The sequence below is a fragment of the Danio aesculapii genome, chromosome 18, assembly GCF_903798145.1.
Source record: "Danio aesculapii chromosome 18, fDanAes4.1, whole genome shotgun sequence".
NCBI lineage: Eukaryota > Metazoa > Chordata > Actinopteri > Cypriniformes > Danionidae > Danio > Danio aesculapii.
Window position 1 is genome coordinate 36,027,005 of NC_079452.1, and position 23,759 is coordinate 36,050,763.

At 31.9% G+C, this 23,759-nt stretch overlaps 1 protein-coding gene across 2 annotated transcripts in view; it reads left to right on the top strand.

Moving 5' to 3' along the window:
- The window catches only part of sema3e (sema domain, immunoglobulin domain (Ig), short basic domain, secreted, (semaphorin) 3E), a 129,093-nt gene that overhangs the window by 58,839 nt on the left and 46,495 nt on the right, over positions 1 to 23,759 (top strand). For both annotated transcript variants that reach the window (XM_056477864.1, XM_056477865.1), the window contains exons 2-4: positions 14,384 to 14,544; positions 18,396 to 18,455; positions 19,919 to 20,038. In XM_056477864.1, the coding sequence (XP_056333839.1) occupies positions 14,384 to 14,544; positions 18,396 to 18,455; positions 19,919 to 20,038 (341 nt within the window). The remainder of the gene's footprint in view (positions 1 to 14,383; positions 14,545 to 18,395; positions 18,456 to 19,918; positions 20,039 to 23,759) is intronic.

Below are 23,759 nucleotides of genomic sequence, written 5' to 3' on the forward strand. Positions count from 1 at the left end.
GACAGTTAGGTTTATACTGTATGCTTTTAAGCAACATGTAAACTTTGTAAATTATCACCACAGTCACCTGAACCCCTGTAAACAAAACCAGGACCTCTTCTTCTCACCCTCATTACACCACATCACATGACAACCTCAAAACATTATCAATTCTGAGTGTGCCTCACACAGGTGAGTGGGTTTGACAAACCACCTGTAGAAAAAACACTCTTTCATCTCTCTGACTCTTTAAGCAACACTTGCAACAGTTTTCCACATTTGCACCAAACGCTTTCCTACAATTACTCAATCTTGTGCGTTTATGATGATTGCTTCACACAGGTGAGTGGTCTTGACAAACCACCTGTAGAAATTAGGGCTATCACGATACTAAAATTTGATACCAATCTGTACTGAAATTTAAAAAATGTTAATTTCCCACTAATATTTGAGCGCTGTTGAGCACGTTCTTAAACAGCGCTGATTTGCCCATGAAGGTTATCGGTTTACCAATCTCACTGCTGTTTACTGAGTGTAACCACAGATACAGGGACACTGGACCTTTTCAAAGTCCCGTCGAACAGCTGGTTGTCTATAAGCTGACATACTAAAGATCTTTTGATGAATCGCGGGTTTTAACCGCTCCAGTGTGCCTGTATCTGTGTTTACACTCAATAAACAGCGAGGAGATCAGTGAACTGATGACTTTCACGGCCAATCACAGTTATTCTGTTGAGCATGTGAACACAATAGCAAATCACTACTGTTTAACCTTTAGGGGTCTAAGAGTGTTTTGGGCCCTTGGAGAAGTTTTGACATGCACTGACATTTGTGTTGTTTTCAGTATCTTAAAAACATATGAATGGCTAAAGTGTGATAACATTGCAAACAGCACAAGCTGGGCTACAATAATACCTAAGCAGCATGTTTGTTTGTGTTTTTAAAAAAAGAAACGTGGTTAGTGAAAAACTACAATTTTTAAGTCACTGAAACAAAGCCGTGAAACATACAGAGAAAATTTGTTCAGAAGACTTTTGAGAACTGGATCTTGTAGCGTAGTGTTTTTACTTCAAATGATATGAAAATCATCTTGTTTACTTGCTCACAGAAAACAATATATTGAATAAAATGTTCAATATATAATTTAATCAAAAACTTTTGGTGATTAAATTTTGGTGATTTTGGTGACGCTTGGTGATTTCCAAAAATATAATATATGTTATTAAACTATTAGAATTACAATATTTTATTCATAACCTGCAGCAGATAAAAATAGTATTCAATAGTTCCATTAAAAAACAATATGCAAATAAACAGCCATCAGCCTTTCAATTCTTTTTCCATTGGATTGCGACCCCTAGGGTTTATTACGCTAGATTAATGACACAGCAATAGTGTTAGTTGCGGCAGATTGATTTTACAGCACAATGTTAAACTTTGACAGCTTTACGGCACTCACGTACATAAAAAAAGGCCACGACTGAACATGAAGGGTGATCTTCAAGTGCCGGTCTCCAAAATTAAACCAAGAATAGGCTTGTACTGTAAACATTGTGCTTCCCATTATCATTAAGTGAGGTTGATATTAAAATAAACATGTGAAATATGACTATACAAATGAATAATGACTATAAAAAATTATATGCTTGTTAGACTTGCACTTTTTGTGTTGTCAATATGCTTGTTTATATAATTTCTATTGGTGTGTGTGCACTGTTGTTTGTATGTTTATAACCACCTTCAAGGATAGTGGGCGTCACGAGTCACTGGAATTGTTATTTTGGGGGTCGTGAGCTGAGAAGTTTGGGAACCCCTTCTCTACATGACTAATCATATTGAAAAAGCAAAACTAATTGTTAAAAATAGGCATGGTATGATGGGTTTACTGTGGTGTGGAAAAGTAACGGATTTTAAACCACAAGTTTCTACAGGTGGTTTGTCAAACCCACTCACCTGTGTGAAGCACACTTCATAAATGTGTTTTTGTTGGGGATTTTTGGAGATGTTGAATGATTATAAGACATACTAACACCAAGTTATGCTAGGACATGACCACTACAGTGGCTTATTTATATATATATTGTAAAAAAAAAAAAGAAACGTATCCAAAGATGCCTTGTAAAGAAATCAGTCAGTGTTTTTTTTTAACTAATGAAGAAAGTAGAAGTCAATGATTTATTTTAATTTTTTAGCATGACATGTTTACTGTTTCTAAATATTTTAAATGTCATTTTAAAGATAAAATATATTGTGTTCAATGGGAAAAAAAGTTATTGTTAATATTGATATTTTATCAAAGATTAACACTGACCCGTGCCTCGCTAAAAGTTATTTATATGAGTATTTATGGCAACTTGTTAAATCTGATTATAATCAAAACATTCCCGTGTGCATTTAAAACAGGAAAGTGACTGCATTTACTCACAGGAAACATTGTAAATCCCGTTCTCAGACCTGTCAGCTAATAAAGCCCAAACAGCGGTTATTAAAAGGGAAATGACCCAAACCCTTTCTAATCCAAATCCCCATTTGCTTCACAGGCCGTTTTCCCCCGTAAGCCAAACTAAAGATCCATTTCCTTCGCCTAATTCATCTAAAGGTCTGAGGAAGTGGCGGTTCTCTCTAAAGAGGGTGAAGATTCCAGATTTAAGCAGAACTGATAGTCATGTTGCGGATGTGAACGCAGACTCTGGCTATCAGTTGGCCGAGATCGAATAAATGCTTTCATCCTAGGAAGGAAAAGAGCTTCCTCCTTTCATCTGTGAGCTGTCCATCTTTTGTCTAACAGCAAAGGTCATTTTTGTAGACCCCCTGTTGGTTGAACTTATAGAAATCGTAGTTTCCTCACTGTAAAGTGAGCTTGCCTAAATGAACAGGGGTCCATTTTATTTCAGCCATCAACACTTTACAGGCCAAAAACCTGAGCTAGTTACTATAAAGGATGTGATTTTGAGCAGAAAAAGACTGAGAGACTCTGTTTAAGAGAGACTGTGTCCTATAACTTAGCATATTGACTGTGTTAACCTGCTCACCCTGGTAATTATAGGTAGGGTTACCCTGTATTTGGCAATATGATCTTTGCCTTTTTCCAGACGGACTGTGTGTCTGGGTTAGGCTACAGAGACTGTCTTTCACAAGTGCAGCTATCTATAATTAAATCACTGAATTCTGTATAGCTAGCTAATAAAAATAAAGAAACAATAAAACAAATAAGTATTTTGAGTCTCTTTTAAAATAGATACAAATAAATAAATATATACTATAATATATGAACATATACTGTTTTTCTCTCTAAAAAATTAATTAAAGGTATAAAAATAATATGTTTGAAAGGGCACCAATTTTAATAATTTTTCAAGATTTATTATACATTTTTTTGTGTATCCAGAATGTGTCTGTAAAGTTTCAGCTCAAAAAACCCATCAGACTATTTATTATACCTTTTGAAATTGGAAATGTGAGCTGTTTTAACATTGTTGCTGTTTTTGTTGCCTGTGCCTTTAATGCTAATGAGCTGGGTCTCATTAGCATTGTTTAAAAACATTTTAAACTTGTAAAACTCACTCTTGATCACATTTGATGATGATTGATGATCACAGACAGCTGAACAGATCTTTTAATCTCGGTAGCTTTGCGCATGTCCTGTTTTGTTGATGTGATTATATGCGTTACTACGGAGACATGTTAATATGCGTCTGTCAATCAATTCGGTGGGTGAGAAAACCGCACTCAAAATGGAAGGGATTTGGATCCTATTTTAACCTCCTTGGGCTTTTCACATTTTAGCTCTTAAGTGGCTAACTTCTTAAGGCCCAAGGTGTTTTTCACATGCCTTTTTTATTTCTCTTTGCTATTTGGGCTAGATGGAACCTAATTAGAATAAAAATCTTAGTATCATCTTTTGATATGATGTACTTTTAGAAAAAAATTATTCCCATATATGTAGACTCGTGGTCCGAATTTACATAAAACACTTTGTCCTGAATTTTTTTTAATCCATAACATAGGAATTTTTTTTTAACTTGCTTTGACTATTAGAGAGTAAAAACATTTTTTTTCCATTTTGGACAGTTAAAAATATGGTTTGGGACATTTCATATGCTGCAAAACAGTATGTCTGTAACAAAATCTAAAACATTCGAAGTATTTTAAATAGCGTCGGGAAATAATAATAATAAAAAAGAAACTTATTATGTTTCTATCACTCCAATATGACTGTGGACACACTATACCTATACACACTTGTCCAAGCAGCTTACAAAAGATGACCATCTTAGGTGCCCTTTAAAATAATATTTTTAAAATGTTGTATATATAATAAAAAAACAAAACATAAATAATAATAAAAATTATTTGAAATGAATAAAAATTATAAAATATATAATTTTTAAATAAATTAATAATTTGTTTGAATGTAAATATTTACAGTTGAAGTCAGACAGAATTATTAGCCCCCTTTTGATTTTTTAATTCTTTTTTAAATAGGAAATTTTCACAGTATGTCTGATAATATTTTTTTCTTCTGAAAAAAGCCTTATTTGTTTTATTTTGGCTAGAATAAAAGCAGTTTTTAATTCTTTAAAATCCATTTTAAGGTCAAAATTATTAGCCCCTTTAAGCAAATTTTTTTCGATAGTCTACAGAACAAACCATCATTAAACAATAACTTGCCTAATTACCCTAACCTGCCTAGTTAACTTTATTAACCTAGTTAAGCCTTTAAATGTCACAAGTTTCTTAAAATATCTAGTAAAATATTATTTACTGCACAGGCACCGATGGCACAGATAAAATAAACCAGTTATAAGAAATGAGTTATTAACACTATATATTTAGAAACATGTTAAAAAAAATCTTCTCTCCATTAAACAGAAATTGGAGGAAAAAATAATTCTATATCATCCTTGGTGATGGAGTGGTCATGGTGTTTTTAATTCATTATAGATGTTATCTTGTTATCCAGATGTTGTCCTTTCTGTTGAACAGTCTAATGATGTGACCTTTGCCTGGTCAGGAGAGCAGAGAGTAAGCAACGGTGAAGGGTTAAAATGCTTGTTGCCCCAGGGGGAAGTTTAGGATTATTGTTTTTTTTTTTTTTTTTAGCTTTTTTTGGTTGGATGTTTTGCAGTTTGCTGTTTGTTCTAGAGATGAGGTCTCTTTCTAAACAGTATGGCCCCGTGTGTTATTTCATTGTGGACTCTGCTGATACATGCATTATATTAACTAAATATTTATATGAGTAGACAAACCCCTGCTGTGAAACATCACATATTGAGGCCAGCAGACGTCTGTCTCTTTTTACCTTTTAGCTTTCTCATTTATCTTCATCAACAAGTGCATAGATTTGGAATGAGAGAGAAGCTCATAATCAAAATGAATGAAAGAGGCCTTGTGGAATTGATTTCATATATTGAATGTAAATAAAACAAGACGACAGGTCAAGCAAACATCAATAGGGCAGAGACCTTGGATTAATTAGAGTGAGTGAAATATGAATATCTTCATCCAGGCTGTTTGGGAATTGACTGTGTATGTGGTCAGGGAACTGGAAAATAATTCTGAAGCCGTTTGATCTTTTCATTTCATTTAAATCTTTTCGTTTTACTCTTTAACACAGTCTTGGTTTATTGTACGTGCCACATGGGCACCACAAGTTGTGTAAGGTGGGTAGAGTGTCAATTTAAAGTGATTTTAATTTGTATCAGATTGGAAAAAAAATGCTTTATGGCTTACAACATGAGAATGTCGTATGTGTCTAAACAAACATCAAAGCTTTTTCTGTTATTTGAGGTCACTGATGCTCCGATTTAGTGTTTTTCCAAGTTAATTTCATCATCGACAATGATAATGTCTACATTGTCTTTCTTTTTCATTGTTTTGCTTTAGTCATTGTCAGCATCTTTCTGTTTTCTTCATTCTCATATTTATTTAATCCAACATAGTAAATGTGCAGAGATCTCAGCTTGCACCAGAAAGGATATGCTGATGTTTCTAAAATAAAATAAAATAAAATAAAATAAAATAAAATAAAATAAAATAAAATAAAATAAAATAAAATAAAATAAAATAAAATAAATAAATAAATAAATAAATAAATAAATAAATAAATAAATAAATAAATAAATAAATAAATAAATAAATAAATAAATAAATAAATAAAATGAAATGAAATGAAATGAAATGAAATGAAATAAAAATAAAACCAAATAAAATCAAGCTAAGAATAACACAGACAACAACATATTTTGTTTAAATTAAAGATGTTTATTTTATTTGTTATTCATTATTTATTTTATTTGCAATTAGTTTGATAAATAAAATGAAATAAAATAAAAATAATAATAAAATGATAAATAAAATAAGTTAAAATAAAGTTAAATAAAAATAATAAAATTTTATTAAATAATAAAAAAATCCAAGCTAAGAATAACACAGACAACATCTTTATTCATTTGAATTAAAGATGCAAATTTTATTTGTATTATTTATTTGATTTGCAGTTAGTTTTGAATTTTTTGTTGTTTGAGAAAATATATTTTATTTTTACAAATAAATGTGCAGTATTTAAGAAATAATAACGTGTTTATCATATTTTTTTGTCTTTTTTATTATTTTTGTATTGGCATCTTTGTCAATAACTTTTACTCTCAACTTTGGTATTGCGTTCTTTGAAGTCTTTGTAGTTGTCTTCATTACAAAGTTCATTCAAGGGTATAAAATATGTGTTTGTTTTGATCTTTTATTTTCTTCTCAATATTAAATCAAGTTTTTTTTTACAGTGTGGTTTTGACTTTTCAACCTGTCTGCAAAACAGCCGATTGAGGTATTAAATTGACTGACTTCCAAATGAACTTGAACTCTGTGGGTGTGGGAGTGTTGCTTGTTTTCATGTTTTTGTGTGTATCCCAAGGCATTTCTATTAACCACTAGACTCATAAACGTAATTAGAGACACATTGGAGTGTCTTTCAGAAGAACGGCTCTCAGACACTAAAATGTGATCAAAGTCTACCTCTTTAAATGTCTTTCTTTGACCTTGTCTTTCCACTTGCTTCATGTCGGTTTATCCCTACTGCTATCATTTCAGTAATCCAGTTTTATCCCTTATCTGTATGTCTGCTTCACTTATCTTCTTTTCATACGCACTTTTGCCCTTCGGCTGTCTAAGTGGCTCTTTTAAAGGATTAGTATATCCAAAATTGAAATTTCGCTCTCCTTTATTTAATTCAAATCCTTAGTTCCTTTGTGGTATGCAAATGGAGATATTTTAGTCTTTCTTTTACATTTAATAGTAATGAATGATGTCTGAATGTGCTCCTACTCCTTCTAAAGTGATAAAATAGTGAAATAAATTGAACAAAAATGTTGAAATGGAAGTTTTTATTTTATGAAAATCAATCGCTTCATCACATGACTTTGCATTTAAACCCTTTTTGTGATTTTCTTTTTATTTTCTTTTATTTTTTTTTGTACAACCCCAAATCAGCAGGCAATATAAACACAAATTATTTCATGTTTTGTCTGGTCAACTTCATTTCATTTGTAAATACACATTCATTTCCAATCATTCAGACCTGCGACACATTCCAAAAAAAGTTGGGACAGGAGCAATTTAGGGCTAGTAATCAGGTAAATTGATTAAATAATGATTGATTTGAAGCAGGTGATGTCAACAGGTGATTGTAATTATGATTTAGTACAAAAGCAGCAAGAAAGGTCTAGTTCTTTAGGATCAAAGATGGGCCAAGGATCGCCAGTTTGCCAACAAATATGTTAGAATATTATTGAAATGTTTAAAAACAATGTTCCTCAAAGAAAGATATTTAGATATTTCATCGTCAACAGTGCATAACAATTAAAACATTAAAGGAATCTGGAGGAATTTCAATGCGTAAAAAAAGAACAAGGACGCAAGCCTAAGCTGAGCTACCATGATCTCTTGATCCCTCAGATGGCACTGCATCAAGAATCCTCGTTCATTTAGCGATATCACTACATTGGCTCAGGACTGCTTTGGCAAACTTTTGCCAAGTACTTTAATACGTAGTTACATCCATAATTGCCAGTGAAAACTATACTGTACCAAAAGGAAACCCTATGTTAACAGTGTCCAGAAGCGCCGTCGACTTCTTTGGGCTCAGAGGTGTCTGGGATGGACCATCACATAGTGGACACATGTACTGTGGTCAGATAAATCAGTATTTCAGGTAGTTTTTGTGGAAAATGGACACTGTGTGCATTGTACCAAAAAAGAAAAGGATAATCCAGACTGTTACCAGCAACAAGTCCAAAAGTTAGGGTCTGACATGGTATGGTATTGCATCAATACCCTTGGCAAAGGTAACTTGCACTTCTGTGATGGCACCAACAATGCTGAAAAGTACATAGAGATTTTGGAGCACGATATGCTGCCTTCTTTTCCAGGGACACCCATGCAAGACAATGCAAAACCACATTCAGCACACATTACAAAGTCTTAGGTACGGAGGAAGATTGATTAATTTTAACTCTATTATGATTAATGAATGATTTTATTTTATTTTATTTTTTTGCCCTTGTAGTTCACTGACTGTTTTTGTACAGTAAATGTGCTCACATATTACAAGTGAGAGATTTCTGAATAAAGGTTGCATTACTTGATCTGCTATCTATGATTATTTACCGAACATCAACATTGAACAACTGAAATTAAAACGCAAATTGCCTAAAACTAAAAAAGTGAAAATTAATACCTTGCCCTTTTGGAAACAAAATATATTATTTTCAATGTTTTTCATATTGAAAGTAAAAAACAAGCACCTCTTCTAAATAAAAAACAGTACATTTCCAGCATTTTCTGTAAACAAATATTTTAATGTAAATAATAATTTAAATGTAATGAAAAATATGCTGTATCTCAGGCGCAGCTTCCCATCATCGTCAATGTAGTGCAAAGTAAGGCTCAAAAATGGGTCCGTTGTCCTACTTAACCAAAGATTAGATAAGATAGATAGTAAAAATCAGATTCAGACTTTAACAGACCAGGGTCACGTCCCTCCACACATGGTAGGGAAAGTAATAAAAAAAATCGTCCTGGAAAAGTTTGATCGATTATAGATTTTGAATGTCGATTTCGATTAATCGCCCAGCCCTAGGATACAGGCACTTGTCTGGCCTGCCTGCAGTCCTGACCTGTCCTCAATAAAGAATGTGTGGCACATTGTGAATTGCAATATGCGACAAAGAAGACCCGGTGCTGTTGCCCACCCAAGACTTGTTTACAGGAAGAATGAGACAATATTACACCTTAAACACATTAAACACTTCATTACTTGCTGTCTTCTTCAGTCCCTAAACATATTTTAAGTGCTGTGAAAAGGAATGGCAACATTATAAAGTGGTAAATACTTTACTGTTTATAAAAACAAAATCATGACAAACACAGTAAATAATGCACTTTTGTTTTGTCTGCAATGAACTACAAGTCAAAGTAAATTTAGAAATCTCTTTCTTTCTTTCTTTCTTCCTTTTTATTTGCGTTTTCCATACTATTTCCCATTTTTTTTGATTTAGGGTTGTAACATGACAATCAATCCATGTGCACTTCCCATATATTAAAAATTGTGGTTGTGATATTCCTAAAAATTTAACATTTATTAAGAGAGGGCCATATTGGTTTGGAAAAATGACATTAAAGAAAGTAAATAACAGAATGTTCCATTTTGTTTGGGTCGAGTAGTTCCGTTCAATAAATGTCTTTTATTTTCTGTCTTATTTTCCCCCTATATGTCATTGACCTCAACTGCCATTCAGTGGTATATATGTGTGTATCCACTTATCAATGGATCTGCCAGCATCTGTGTGTGTTGGGAGGCTGCCATTTTTTTGCTGTCTAAAGCAACCAGAGAGCATTTAAAATGAAAAACACATTTTGTCATTGGGTGTGTATGACTGGAGGGCCAACTCACACACGCTGAATAAATCAGAAGGTCAAGACCATTACGGGGGCAACTCCCCATGGAGCAACCCAACGCACACACAAAAGCAAACGCGCTGAGGAAATCTGCCATAAGTCATCGACACCGCATACTTTGATTAATCGTATAATCCAATTTCTTTCATATCACGATTCATTGAAGCTGTGCATCTTTGTCTGATTTTGCCCGTATATGTAGTGTGTTTAATCCTGTTCCAGCTGCCTGACTTCACTCTGTGGCGGAAAGAAATGTAGCAGTCATGAGCTTCATAAAGGTTCAACATTCACTACTGTTCAAACGTCTGGGGTCAATAAACATTTTTTTTTTCAAAAGAAATGATTAGCTCTGTTCAGTAACAGTAAATTAAATTGATCAAAAATGATAGTAAAGATTAGGCCTGTTGCGATATCTATTTTTTATTGTATGATATATTTCACCAAAAAATATTACAATAAACGATATTATTGTCATTTTAAGACCATTTTAAGACTAAACCACTTATTATATAATGCCAGAATGTCCATATAATATCACAATGCAAGTTTACTCTTTCAAAGAACACATAATATTTTATTCTTAAGAATATTTCACTTAATTATAGTTATTTTAACTATTTAATAATTCGGTATTGGAATCAGAATGTGAAAATCCTAAATAAATAATAATAAATGTTAACAAAAAAACAGAGTAAAAGTAACAGAGGCTGCAATATCTGCTACCAGATCTATTTTCAGTTGTCAACACACCCACATGAAAATATATTATAGTAATTTATAGTGAATATTATAGAGTTTTTTTATTATACTGACACTGACACCTCCAATAGAGAGAGAGATGTTGTGTAATCAGATAAAATGTTGCTAGAATTGGCTTTTATGTATGGGAGATGTATATATTGCATCACCAAAAAGGATTGAGGTCATGTCCACATGTTGTGCGATAAGTCGATATATTGATTATTGTGACAGGCCTAGTAAAGATTCGGATTTTCAGCAAAATACTAAACAATGCCATTGTTTTTAGCATTGATTCTATATTTTTTTTTGTTTTATTTAGAAGCAAATCAGCATATTTCAATTATTTTTGACAGATCATGTGACTCTAAAGACACGGGTTCGATATCATTTAAACTTTAGCGATTCAGGTTTCAGTTCTGATTCTGCTTGTTAAATCCGGTTCTTATCAATTTTTGCTTCAGATTAAAATATTTTTGGGAGAAAAAAAAGAGTAAAAACTTAATATGTATTAATTATCTTTTATTCTCACCATATTATGCTATAACCAGTAGAATGTGCAGTAACTGTTAAATGTAAATGTACTCACTATTTGCTCACCCTTAAATAGTTTCAAACCTTTGTGAGTTTCTTTCTTCTGTTGAACAAAAAAGATAATATTTTGAAGAAAACAAACCTGTAACAATTGACTTTCATAGTAGAAATTATACTATGGGAACATTAGGGAATAAAAGAAGCAATTACAAATAGTTGTCCTACATATGTTTTATGTAGCTGCCTGATTGTATTTAATCATCACTATTTAAAAAATAAATAAATAATCGATTGTCAGTTTATCCAGAATTATTTGGCTTTAATTGTAAGGTGACAGTCTTTTCATCTGTGTTTTGAACCTGAGAGATGCTGCTGTTGCTTATATAAGCTGTATCTGGTGGTGCATTGTCATGTGACTCGACAATCTATTAAAAAAAAACAATAAACGTTGCATCAAGCATAAAGTCCCAATAAAAGTCTGGGAAAATTTTGACTTAAGAAACACAAGAGTAAGCGAAAGAGTGCTCGCATCAGGAATCAACAAATGAATCATCTTTTCGAATACCTGGTTCTTTGAAATTTGGAACCAGTTCTAAAATAGAACCGGTTCTCGATGCCCAGCCATACTTAGGACTGGCGTAATGATGAGGAAAAGTCAGCTTTGCCTCACAGGAATAAACTGCATATACATGTATATTTAAAACAGACAACGGTTAATTGAAATTTCAACCATGTTTAACAGTTTTTTTTTTTATTTTGCTAAATGTAATCCTATTAATGATAAAAGACTTCTTGGTCTTCTGTCTTCTTAGTCTACATCATGTTTTTGTGAAAATATCACAAATAAAATAATGATAATAAAAGTTTTGAAAAATATCAAGATTATTAGAGAATAACTATTACCTTCTTCTCAAGTGAAGCTATCATGCATCAGAAAGATCCGAGCGTATTCACCTTATTCTCTGCGTACGAGTGGGCGCAGCCATTTGAATCATTTTGGCTCGAAACTTCCGGTCTCATTCACTTCCATTCATTTTTAGACGTTAAAAACAGCTCATTTTGCTGCTTGGTGTTGCAAACTGATATTTTCTTATTATATTATTCAACTTTGTCTGTATTGTAATGCAAAAACTTGTTTGTAGAGTAAGTAGTTTGACCGTTTTTTGCCGTTTATTATTCCTAGTCATTTGTCCCATAGGCAACTAAATCAGAAGTTCTAAAACAATCGCAAAAACGCGCACACTTCCGCATTGAAGAATAAGGTCAATAGTGTGCATGAATATTTTATAATTCTGTGTCTGATTTGAGGAAATGATGACAGAATTTGGATGAACTTATATCTCTGACTGTCTTGTACCATTTCCCGGGCTTGGCCAACAATTTCAACTTTGGCACACAATTCATCCAATTCAGTTTATGATTTAGACATGAATCAAATTAAGTAGGCTGTTAAAGAGAGTTGTACTAATGTTTCAATAATCAAACCTAGCATTTTTATCTGACAGGTGATACAATTGGAGATAAAACCATAGCAATGTCTTGCAGCATGCCAAAATACAATAGCAGGAACATCTTGGCAACTGTTTAGTAGCTCATTTTCAACTAATGCAATACTGTGCAAAAGTCATTTCTCCATTGATTTATAACAATAACTGATAGAATTGTAAAGACAGAGCAGGAGTGTCATAAAACCTTGAGTAAAAGCCTTCCTAGAATGTATGCCAGAATTAATTTAAATTAAAGTAATGATTATGGCTCACATGATGATTTAAAGTGATTCAACTAAGTCAATATTAAACTGAATTATGTGAATTAGTACTTAGAGAAGCGCACATGCTCCTGTCAAGTTTTTTTTTTTTTTTTGTGAGGGTGCTCCTACAGTAAATGTTTTACAATGGAAGCAGCAGTGCTACCAAGTACAAAAAAAAAAATATTTTTAAGCCCTGTTTTTTTTTTTTTTTTTGGATCCAGATCATTTTCAAGTTACTGTAAAAGAGAATGTTACTTTAGTAATTAAATTATGTAAAAACTTTAATTGACCTGACACACACACACACACACACACACACACACACACACACACACACACACACACACACACACAAATTGGAATTGTAAATTGGTCAAACTTCAAAGGAAATTTTTTAAAATGTTTTTGCCACAACGCTCAGCCCTAACATTTAGGGCTATCATACCATATCATATCATAGCCCTATCATACAGTCGTCGCAATAAGGTGCGAGACGTGTTTGGCACGATATGTTGCTATTTTCAGACCAGTGCAAGTTAATAATAATAATAATAATAATAATAATAATAATAATATCAATTAAACCATTTTATAAAATTACATTAAGAGTAAATACCCAGAGGAAACCGTAGCATGAAGGGCTGGGCTGTAATTGAAATCAACATTCAGAACCTATAATCGAACAAATTTTTCCAGGTCAATTTTTTAAAATACTTTATCTACCACATGTAAAGTCACATAACCCCGCTCTGTTAAACCTGGTTTATACTTCTGTGTTAAATGCCATGGGTATGCCCCACCACAGCTTTTATTCGGTTGTATATCCGCACACCTCTCAAAAATGTAACTAGACATTGCACGTTTGCACTACATTGATGATTTAAAAATCTCTCACTTGTAATACGTGGAGCATATTTATTGTACAAAGCTTATAAGTGAACTATGATGGCAAAAAAAAAAAAGTTTATTAATCGACTAATCGAGTTAAAATGTTCATTTAATCGAGATTTAGATTTTAGGCCAAATCGCCCAGCCGTAGTTGCATGTGTAAGAGTAAAAACTGATTTTCACTCAAACAAATCGATGTAAACTACATATTAGAGGTAATCGATGAAATTGATTCATCACCCATGTCTATTTCAATGGATTCTGAATTGCTGTCTGGGTTTTATTGTTCATAAAATGGGGAAAAAATGGATCTGAGAGTAATCTCAAAAAAATTGTAGCTTCTCTACATCTTAACCATTATAGTTGTGGTCAGAACTCTACTGTTGTTTTAAAATTAGAAGGATGTCTCTATCGTTATCTTTATAGCTATCATGCTTGTTGTGAATGGACCTGAATGCACTCAATACTCCATCTTCACATCAACACCCTGGTTTAACATCACACAGCAGCACTAAAATCTGCTCTATTAATGTTTGTTTGTAGAGTTATGGGAGCTGAACAGGACGTGGGTTTTCCAGGCTGGAGAGGGCCGTCTGCAGCAATACACCATGTTACTGGACGAGACTCAGGAACGACTGATCATCGGAGGAAAAGACGTCCTGTACTCCCTCAATCTGGAGCGCATCACTGCCCCTCACAAACAGGTACATGTGTTTACGTGCATGAATTTAAGCAACATTAACATTGTTTGCCTTGCGTTGTCATCTGAGTGTGTAGCCCGTGACAATCCATTGCGCAAGTCTGTTTGAGCAAATCTCAGTATAACTACGCACATACTTAATAAATAAATAAAAACAGCTCTCTTACTGCAACCATCTGTTCTTGTACAGTTTTCCAACATTCACTGTTAGTGTGATTGGTTTTCTGTTGAAGTCAGGGCCTAAAATTAACACTTAGCAAATGCAAAATGTGAATAAAATTCTGCGTTGGAAGGTAAATGAAATGGTGTCACTCATAAGTTGGCCAGTAGCTCTTTTTTTTTTTTTAACATTCTAATGCCATGACTAGGCCCACACAGAATCTGTGCGTGCAGAATTCCGCAGATTATCCGTAGATTTTCTGCAGAATTCTGCAGATTTTTAGCCCATCATTAATTCTGTTTATTTACTTGTATAAATGTGTGTAAATTTACATTTATTCCGTTTTTAAATTAATTACAGTAATATTATTGACTAATATGAAAATGTTCATTTGATTTGTGTACAATACAGTTTGTGCGATTTAAAATTTTCAGTTTTTTAGTAAATATATTAAATGAGAGATTTGCTTTGTTTACCAAATAATGTGAATCTAATTGGATTTGCATTTTAAACATTAAATAAAAGTTTTAAAATATATTATTTTTTATTTCACATATTAAGGTTTTAGGTACGATACTCCCAAAATTATTCTGCAGAAATCCGCAGATTTTTACCAAAATTCTCTGCAGAAACAGCAAAAAAACATCTGCAGATTCCGTCTGGCTCTAGTCATGACCACAGCAAGGTTTAGCATGATTATTCAACCATGATGGTTGGACTGTCATTACATACACTATCTGAAAAAAGTCTTGTTGCCTATCCAAGTTTTATGAACAACAAACAATTACTTGACTTCTAGTTGATCATTTGGTATCAGACGTGGCTTATATAAAAGACAAAGGCCTCTAGATTACGCTTATTTTACCAAAATAAATTATGATCATGCCTTGATTTATTTTTTATTATTGCTTATACATTATTTCTGTTAAGTGACAAGACTACTTTTGTCTAAGCAAAGTAAGCATTCTTGCAGGATTCCCAGAGTTTATCAAGATTCTTTGGATTCATCTTCAATGCCTCCTTAATCTTACCACAGACATGCTTAATAATATTTACTTCTGGTGACTGGGCTGGCCAATCCTGGAGCACCTTGACCATCTTTGATTTCAGGACTTTGATGTGGAGGCTGAAGTATGAGAAGGAGCGTTATCCTGCTGAAGAATTTGCCCTCTCCTGTGGTTTATAATGTAGTGGGCAGCACAAATGTCTTAATACCTCAGGCTGTTGATGTTGCCATCCATTCTGCAGATCTCTCGCATGCCCAAACCCTGATTTTTCTTTCACCAAAATTGACTGATTTCTGTGAGAATCTTGGGTCCATGCAGGTTCCAATTGATCTTCTGCAGTATTTGTGATGATTGGGATGCAATTCAACAGATGATTCATTGGAAAATTCTACCTTCTGCCACCTTTCCAAATGATCAACTAGAAGTCAAGTTATTATTTGTTGCTTCTAAAACTGAGATCGACGACAAAACTTTTGTCATGTAGTGTAAATATGTAATATGATACATAGAACTGTGAATTTTTATCATTAGGTAATTCTCATAGTAATGGTGTTTTCAGTATCAGATTGAATTTACAGCATTAAAATAATTTTCCCTGTGGTGTTCTGCCAAATTAAAAAACAGAAATTAATTATGTAGTTTTATTAATGGTAGGTTTAGTCTTATAGAGGTAGTTATACTGAAACTGTTCATTTGTTTTTTTTTATGTTTGTTCTTATTTTCATGAACACAGCATCAAGCAAAAACAGAAGAGAGTTTGGCTTTTCATAACCATTACTTAATGCTAAATAATGTGTCTTAGAATTTTCAGAATTGCACAGAATTGTCAGACAGAACTGGTTTTGCCAGGCAGCTGTTTTACCAATTTTACATCATGGCTAAATTAATGTGATATCCTTACAAAATAACTGACTGCCAAATCAGTAGTTTCTCTATGACAAGTCAGCTTTTGTAAGAATTATAAAATGATCATCTTGCTTCATACTTACAATTTTAATAAAAATACATTAAATCTGATTGAAGAAGTTTGAATATTTTAAATACAGTGAATGTCAAGTTATCTTTATTGCATTTTAATTTTACACTCAGATAATACTGAAGTAAAAAAAAAAACTTAAAAAACAGTATTTTACCTCAATATTTATGACCTCTCTTCCAATTCATCAATCAACACATTTCCAACTCCACAACATTTTAGGAACAGTTTGAAAGTTCCCTAAACTCCCTCAGAGATCTTGTACTTATCTCCTAATATATACAGTGTTCGGCATAATTAAATACACCACATTTTGAAAACGAATAATTTTATCCGTTTCTCTGTGAATATAGGCAATGTATTTTGGTGCATTTAAACAAAACAGATTCATTAATATGATGAAAATAATATTTTAGTCACTGAACATATTTTGAAATTGAAAGATAATACAGTTACATTAAACCAAAATATTGCAAAAAAAATAAAATTACAACCTACAAAGTGCTTCCATATTTTTTTTTCTTGACTTTTCCTTCCTCTTTTCCTCTTTTTAATTAGTATTTATTATTTTTCTATAACATATAAATCTGGGTGTGCTAGTTTTGGACTGTTATTGTAAATTATTTTGTTAGATAAGCTCCAGATTTGGCTTCAGTGCTGACTAATCTAATGTGCACAAATATAATATTGTATAGCTTCCTAGTAAAAATATGAATTTAACAGATAGATTTGTGAGGGGTGTACTTGTATATGTTGAGCACTAAAGATTATCTTTTCCATTATAATGTTTGTACCATGTCTAAAAGACCATGTTCTACAGCCAACATCCTCTATCCTATCCTATATATTTTCTAATTTAAAGAAATAATCCGCTTAGCTTGAAGTATACATATATTTATAAATATTCAGTCTTCAGATTTTCTTTAGGCTATAAATGAAATAAATAAAAAATAAAATCAGGAGTCACAGTGGAATATTAACTCGAAGTATCTTCTCTATCACCCTTTCATTTCTTGAAATGCATAAAACCATTTAAGTAGAAGCAGAAAAAAAGTATTAGTTGATTTAAGAGCTGGTTAGCTAGACTTAATTTGTCAAAGGGATAAAAAGGGATAGTTCACCCAAAATGGAAAATTGTGTCATAATTTACTCACCCATTACTTGTTTCAAACTTTTACAAGTTTCTTTCTTTTGTTAATTGCAAAGGAAATACTTTGAAGACAGTTGGATCCCTGTAACCATTGACTTTCATAATATTTGTTTTTCCTACTATGGAAGTCAATGGTTACAGGTTTTTAGCTTTCTTCAAAATATCTTCTTTTGTGTTCAAACATTCTAAAAGAAATCTCATAAAGATTTGAAACCACTCGAGGGAGAGTAAATAGCATGTAAAGTTTTATTTTCGTGTGAAATATTTCTTTGAAGGGTATATATGGGATAATAAAACTTTATATGTATGTTCATGAATTCAGCCAATGCTTTTATGCAAAGTTTGTTTACAGTGCATTCAGTTCAAGTAGCTGCATTTCATTCCGTTTATGCAATTACTGGCAATCAAAACCGTGACCCTGGAATGCAGGAATGCAAAGTTTAAACTTGCCTTTTTCATGCAACCACAGGTCAAAAAACGTATCAATGAGAGTATTCTGCAATGTGCATTTCTGTGCCAGAACAACATAAGCAGAAGCCCTGCTCTTGTTTCTCTGTTGTAGATTGACTGGTCGAGCTCTCAGGAGCAGGTGGAGGACTGTTTGATGCAGGGCAGAGAGAAGGTAAAGCTGATATTCATCCTGGAGGTTGGCTTTTAAAATAAGCATATTCTACTTACCAAGGCTGCATTTGATACAATAAAATGTATTTTTGTTTTAAAAGAAAATTGTGTAAAATTATGAAAAAAATATTAACAATTTTTAAAAATTACATTATTAAATTACGTTTTTCTTACTCCATGGAGTTTAAGATTCAAATTAGTCTTGAAATTTATATCTGAATTTAATTATTTGAAATGTATAATTGAATTTTTCTAAGCATTATTACTCCAGCATTCAGAAATTATTCTAATAATCAAGCAACATTATTATTATTATTATTATTATTATTATTATTATTATTATTATTATTATTATTATTATTATTATTATTAATAATAATAATAATAATAATAATAATAATAATAATAATAATAATAAAAATAATAACATTATATGTAATTTGTGTATTCTAATATATTATTATTATTATTATTATTATTATTATTATTATTATTATTATTATTATTAATAGTATTATTATATCATTTATTATTAATATTACTATTATTATTATTTATTTATCATTTAAATGTATTATTATTATAATTATTGTGTGTGTATATATTTCTATATATGTATATTATTTTATTATTCTAATTTATTATTATTATTCTAATTAATAATAATATAGTACTACTAATAAATTAGAATAAAAATAATAATAATTATATATATATATATATATATATATATATATATATATATATATATATTTATGTTAACTTTTTTATTATTTATTAATATTATTATTATTATTATTACTATTATTATATAATTTATTTATTAATCTAATTTGTTGTTGTTGTTGTTATTATTATTATTATTATTATTATTATTATTATTATAATAATAATAATAATTATTATTATTATTATTAGTGTTTAAAACTGTTATGCTTCATCAAAGTTTTTTGTGTGTATACTGTGATACAGTACCATTCAAACAGCATTAGATATTTATTTTTATTTATCAAGGACAAATTAAATTGTTCAAGAGATGTTAAAAAGTTTATTTCCAATAAATGCTTTTATTTGTAACTTTCTTTTCTTTAAATAGTCCTGAAAGTTCAAATGCATCACACTTTCTTCAGAAACATTGGTAATTATAATAATCTTATTGATCACTAAGTAACACTAATAATTGATCAAAGAAAAGATTATTTGGCAGAAGACTGGAGTTAAATCAGCTTTAGATCTCATAAATAACTTACATTTATTAAGCCTAGGATAATCAAAAATTGTTATTTTGAATGCTGTATACTGTTTTATTGTGTTTTTAATCAAGTAAAAGTAGCTGGGGTGTGAGAGACTTCTTCAAAAGAGTAAAAAAAGTGTCCTGATGCAAGGGATTTGAGTTTGGTGCAGTGATATCATGTTTAAATGTTTTAACTCTTCTTCATCTCTGTGTGTGTGTGTCTCTGTCAGCCGGAGTGTGCAAACTACATTAAGCTGGTTCAGCATTATAACAGCACCCATCTGCTGGCGTGCGGCACTGGAGCTTTCAGTCCTGTGTGTGCTTATATCAGAGTGAGCCGTGGAGCAGAGGTAAAGGACACCTGTTCTAGAGGGAAAATGCATTTTCTGACAAACATTAAATATTAATGTATAGCACTGAAAGTCCTATATCAATATAAATAAGATAAAAGTTCCTAAAGAACCATTGCTATTAATAGAATAAATGTTTTAAAGACTAACAGTAATACCTTAACAGTTAGAGACTAAGGTAAGGTGTTTTTTGTTTGTTTTATTCTTGGTTTTGTTTTGTTTGTCCTTGATCTGTTTTGGTTTAGTTGTCTTTTGTCGTTTTGTTTTTTTGTTTTGTTTCAGTTTTTTCCTTGATTTTGTTTTGTTTGTCCTTGTTCTGATTTGGTTTTGTTGTCTTTTTGTTTTGGTTTTGTTTGTTTTGGTTTGGTCTGTTCTTGTTTAGGTTGTTTGTCCTTGATTTGTTTTGTTTCTCCTTAAATTATTTTGTTTGTTCTTGTTCTGTTTTGTTTTTGTTTTAGCGGTTCTTGTTTTGTTCTGTTTTTGTTTTAATTGTCGTTGTTTTGTTCTGGTTTTGTTTTAGTTGTCCTTGTTTTGTTTTAGTTGTCCTTGTTTTGTTTTGGTTTTGTTTTAGTTGTCCTTGTTTTATTTGCCCTAGTTTTTGATTGGTTTGTTTTGTTTGTCCTTGATCTGTTTTGTTTTTAGTTGTCTTTTGTTGTTTTGTTTATCCTTGTTCTGCTTTTGTTAGTTGTCTTTTGTCATTTTGTTTTTTGTTTTGTTTTAGTTTTTTCCTTGATTTTGTTTTGTTTGTCCTTGTTCTGATTTGGTTTTGTTGTCTTTTTGTTTTGGTTTTGTTTTAGCTGTTCTTGTTTAGGTTGTTTGTCCTTGATTTGTTTTGTTTCTCCTTAAATTATTTTGTTTGTTCTTGTTCTGTTTTAGTTGTTCTTGTTCTTTTCTGGTTTTGTTTTAGTTGTTCTTGTTCTGTTCTGGTTTTGTTTTAGTTGTCCTAGTTCTGTTCTGGTTTTGTTTTAGTTGTTCTTGTTCTGTTCTGGTTTTGTTTTAGTTGTCCTAGTTCTGTTCTGGTTTTGTTTTAGTTGTTCTTGTTCTGTTCTGGTTTTGTTTTAGTTGTCCTAGTTCTGTTCTGGTTTTGTTTTAGTTGTTCTTGTTCTGGTCTGGTTTTGTTTTAGTTGTCCTTGTTCTGTTCTGGTTTTGTTTTAGTTGTCCTTGTTTTGTTCTGGTTTTGTTTTAGTTGTCCTTGTTTTGTTTTGGTTTTGTTGTCCTTGTTTAGTTGGTTTGGTTTTATTTGTCCTAGTTTTTGATTGGTTTGTTTTGTTTGTCCTTGATTTGTTTTAGTTGTCCTTGTTCTGTTTTGGTTTTGTTTTAGTTGTCCTTGTTTAGTTGGTTTGGTTTTATTTGTCCTAGTTTTTGATTGGTTTGTTTTGTTTGTCCTTGATTTGTTTTGTTTGTCCTTGATTTGTTTTAGTTGTCCTTTTTCTGTTTTGGTTTTGTTTTAGTTGTCCTTGTTTTGTTTTGGCTTGGTTTGGTTTGTTTGTCCTTGTTTTTGGCTTGTTTGTCCTTGATTTGTTTTAGTTGTCCTTTTTCTGTTTTGTTTTGTTTTAGTTGACTTTGTTTTGGTTTTGTTTTATTTCATCTGTCTTCATCTTGCATATTAAAAAAAGTTTAAATTTAGTCTACAATTAAGTCAAGTTCAATGAACTGAAAAAGAATTACAACTTTAACATTTAAAAATGTTCAAGTGTCAGGGCCTTTGGAATCTTTTTGTTTTATTATTGTTTCCAAGTAAAACAATTACAAATAAAAAAAGTAGGTTTAAGGTGAACAAACACCATGTTTTAAAGTCATAACATGCGTCACACTTGTTGACAGTCTCAGAGAAGCCTCAGTGACCACAGAGCCTATGAATATTTTATTAAATATTTTATAATGGACCACTGTGGCCTATCCACTGTCTCCTGTCCTCTTTCTGTGCTGTTTGTCCTCTGATGAATTTCTTGCAGTGACTCACAGGTGAACCGAGTCCAGTGTCATGCTGTTGTTTGTCACCAGAGGCCGAGCTGGAAATCTGTGACTATATTCACACACGCAGAGACTCCTGCCGTAATTAAAACCAGTCCGAGCTGTTACAAGTTTGAGCTCTTAACATCTCGAGACACTAAAACACTGGTCGTGTTTTGAGTTTTCAAATCTTTGATTGTAAAATGATCCAGATGTTTGTATCACCATGAGGTTTAGCAGCACATTTGGGTTTGGAGGACAGTCTGATAACACCAATGGCTGATATTCAGCCTGCTGGAAGATCACAGTTGAAAGGAAAAATATGCTTAAAAGCACAGGGAATTATAGTAGTGTTGAAGGAATGTTAAAAATCTGGTGGTTTAGAGGGGCAAAGAATGAAGAATGTGACCTACATCTTCAATGTACTGTGTAATATTTGGAAGTTTTTATGCTTCCCTTGAGGCTAACCTGCCCATATTGGCACATCAGTTCTAAGCCTTTTTGCAGCTTTTTACTTGAAATAATAAGCGGTACAGTATTAGGATTCTGAACCAGTTATATTTGACATAGAGGTACAATTGTAGTTTTTATTAATATTTGAATTATATTTAAAATATTACCTTTTTTTTATTTAATTTTATAATTGATAAGTAATAATAAGTAACTATGTTGTGTTTAGGTTTAGCCATTTGTTTTGTTTTCATCTTGTTTTTTATATATTTGTATGATTTTATAATATATATTGTTTTAGTTTTTTTCTTGGGTGCTTTATATATGAATTTCATTGAATATCGGAATGTTCCTGGAATGTCATTAGATAAAAACTTTTAATTACAATTTTTAATTAAACTATTTAAAATAAGTTGAAATAAAACAGCAAGCTACTTCTGCTTACTACGGCGAGGGTGGCGAGCGTGAGTATTTACAACGCTCCCACTACTTAACGCAGAAACTCTGCACAATTTCACTGCGTGTGTGTTTGCTGGACAGTCTTTCACTGACACTTACAGCAGAAGCCCCTATTTCTCTGTCATTGAGGGAATTAAAGTACTCAATTTCTCTTTCTTTCACTGTGGCCCATTTGACCTGCTGGCGTGACTTTTCCTTCCCTCTCGGCTGTTACACCGATACTTCTGAATACAGACACGAGCGCATGTCTGCAGAGTTTTCTTCACTGCGTCTATCATGGAACAGCTGTGATCGCCGCTGTCGCTTATCAGTGTCACTCATCTGTGAAGAGGGCCAGCGTGTAAGAGCAAATCACAGTCCTTTCTGTTGAGCGCGTGACTAATCAAAGGGGTGTAAGAAAGAACTTGGTAGACAAGGCTCAGAAAGAGAGAGGGATATTTATATTTGTTGATTTTCTATAAATGCTCGTGTTGTTTAAAGGTACAGTTTATATATCTGACTGTTTGTATTAAAGGACAAAATTGTATTACAAATAGTATATAAATATATGTATACATTTTAATACAAGAATTTCTGCTACGAAGAAAATATAAAACTGTGTATGGAAAGCATAGTCAATGCACAGTGATGCACCGAGATATCAAATTGAACCGAACTGATGGCATGATAATCGTAACCGAACCATGAGGCCAGTGTAGGTTTACACCTCTAATAACTATATACAGACATAGTCAGAATTATTAGCCCCCCTTTGAATTCTTTTTTTTATATATTTCTCAAATGATGTTTAACAGAGCAATGATTTTCACAGTATGTCTGATAATATTTTTTTCTTCTGGAGAAAATTTTATTTGTTTTA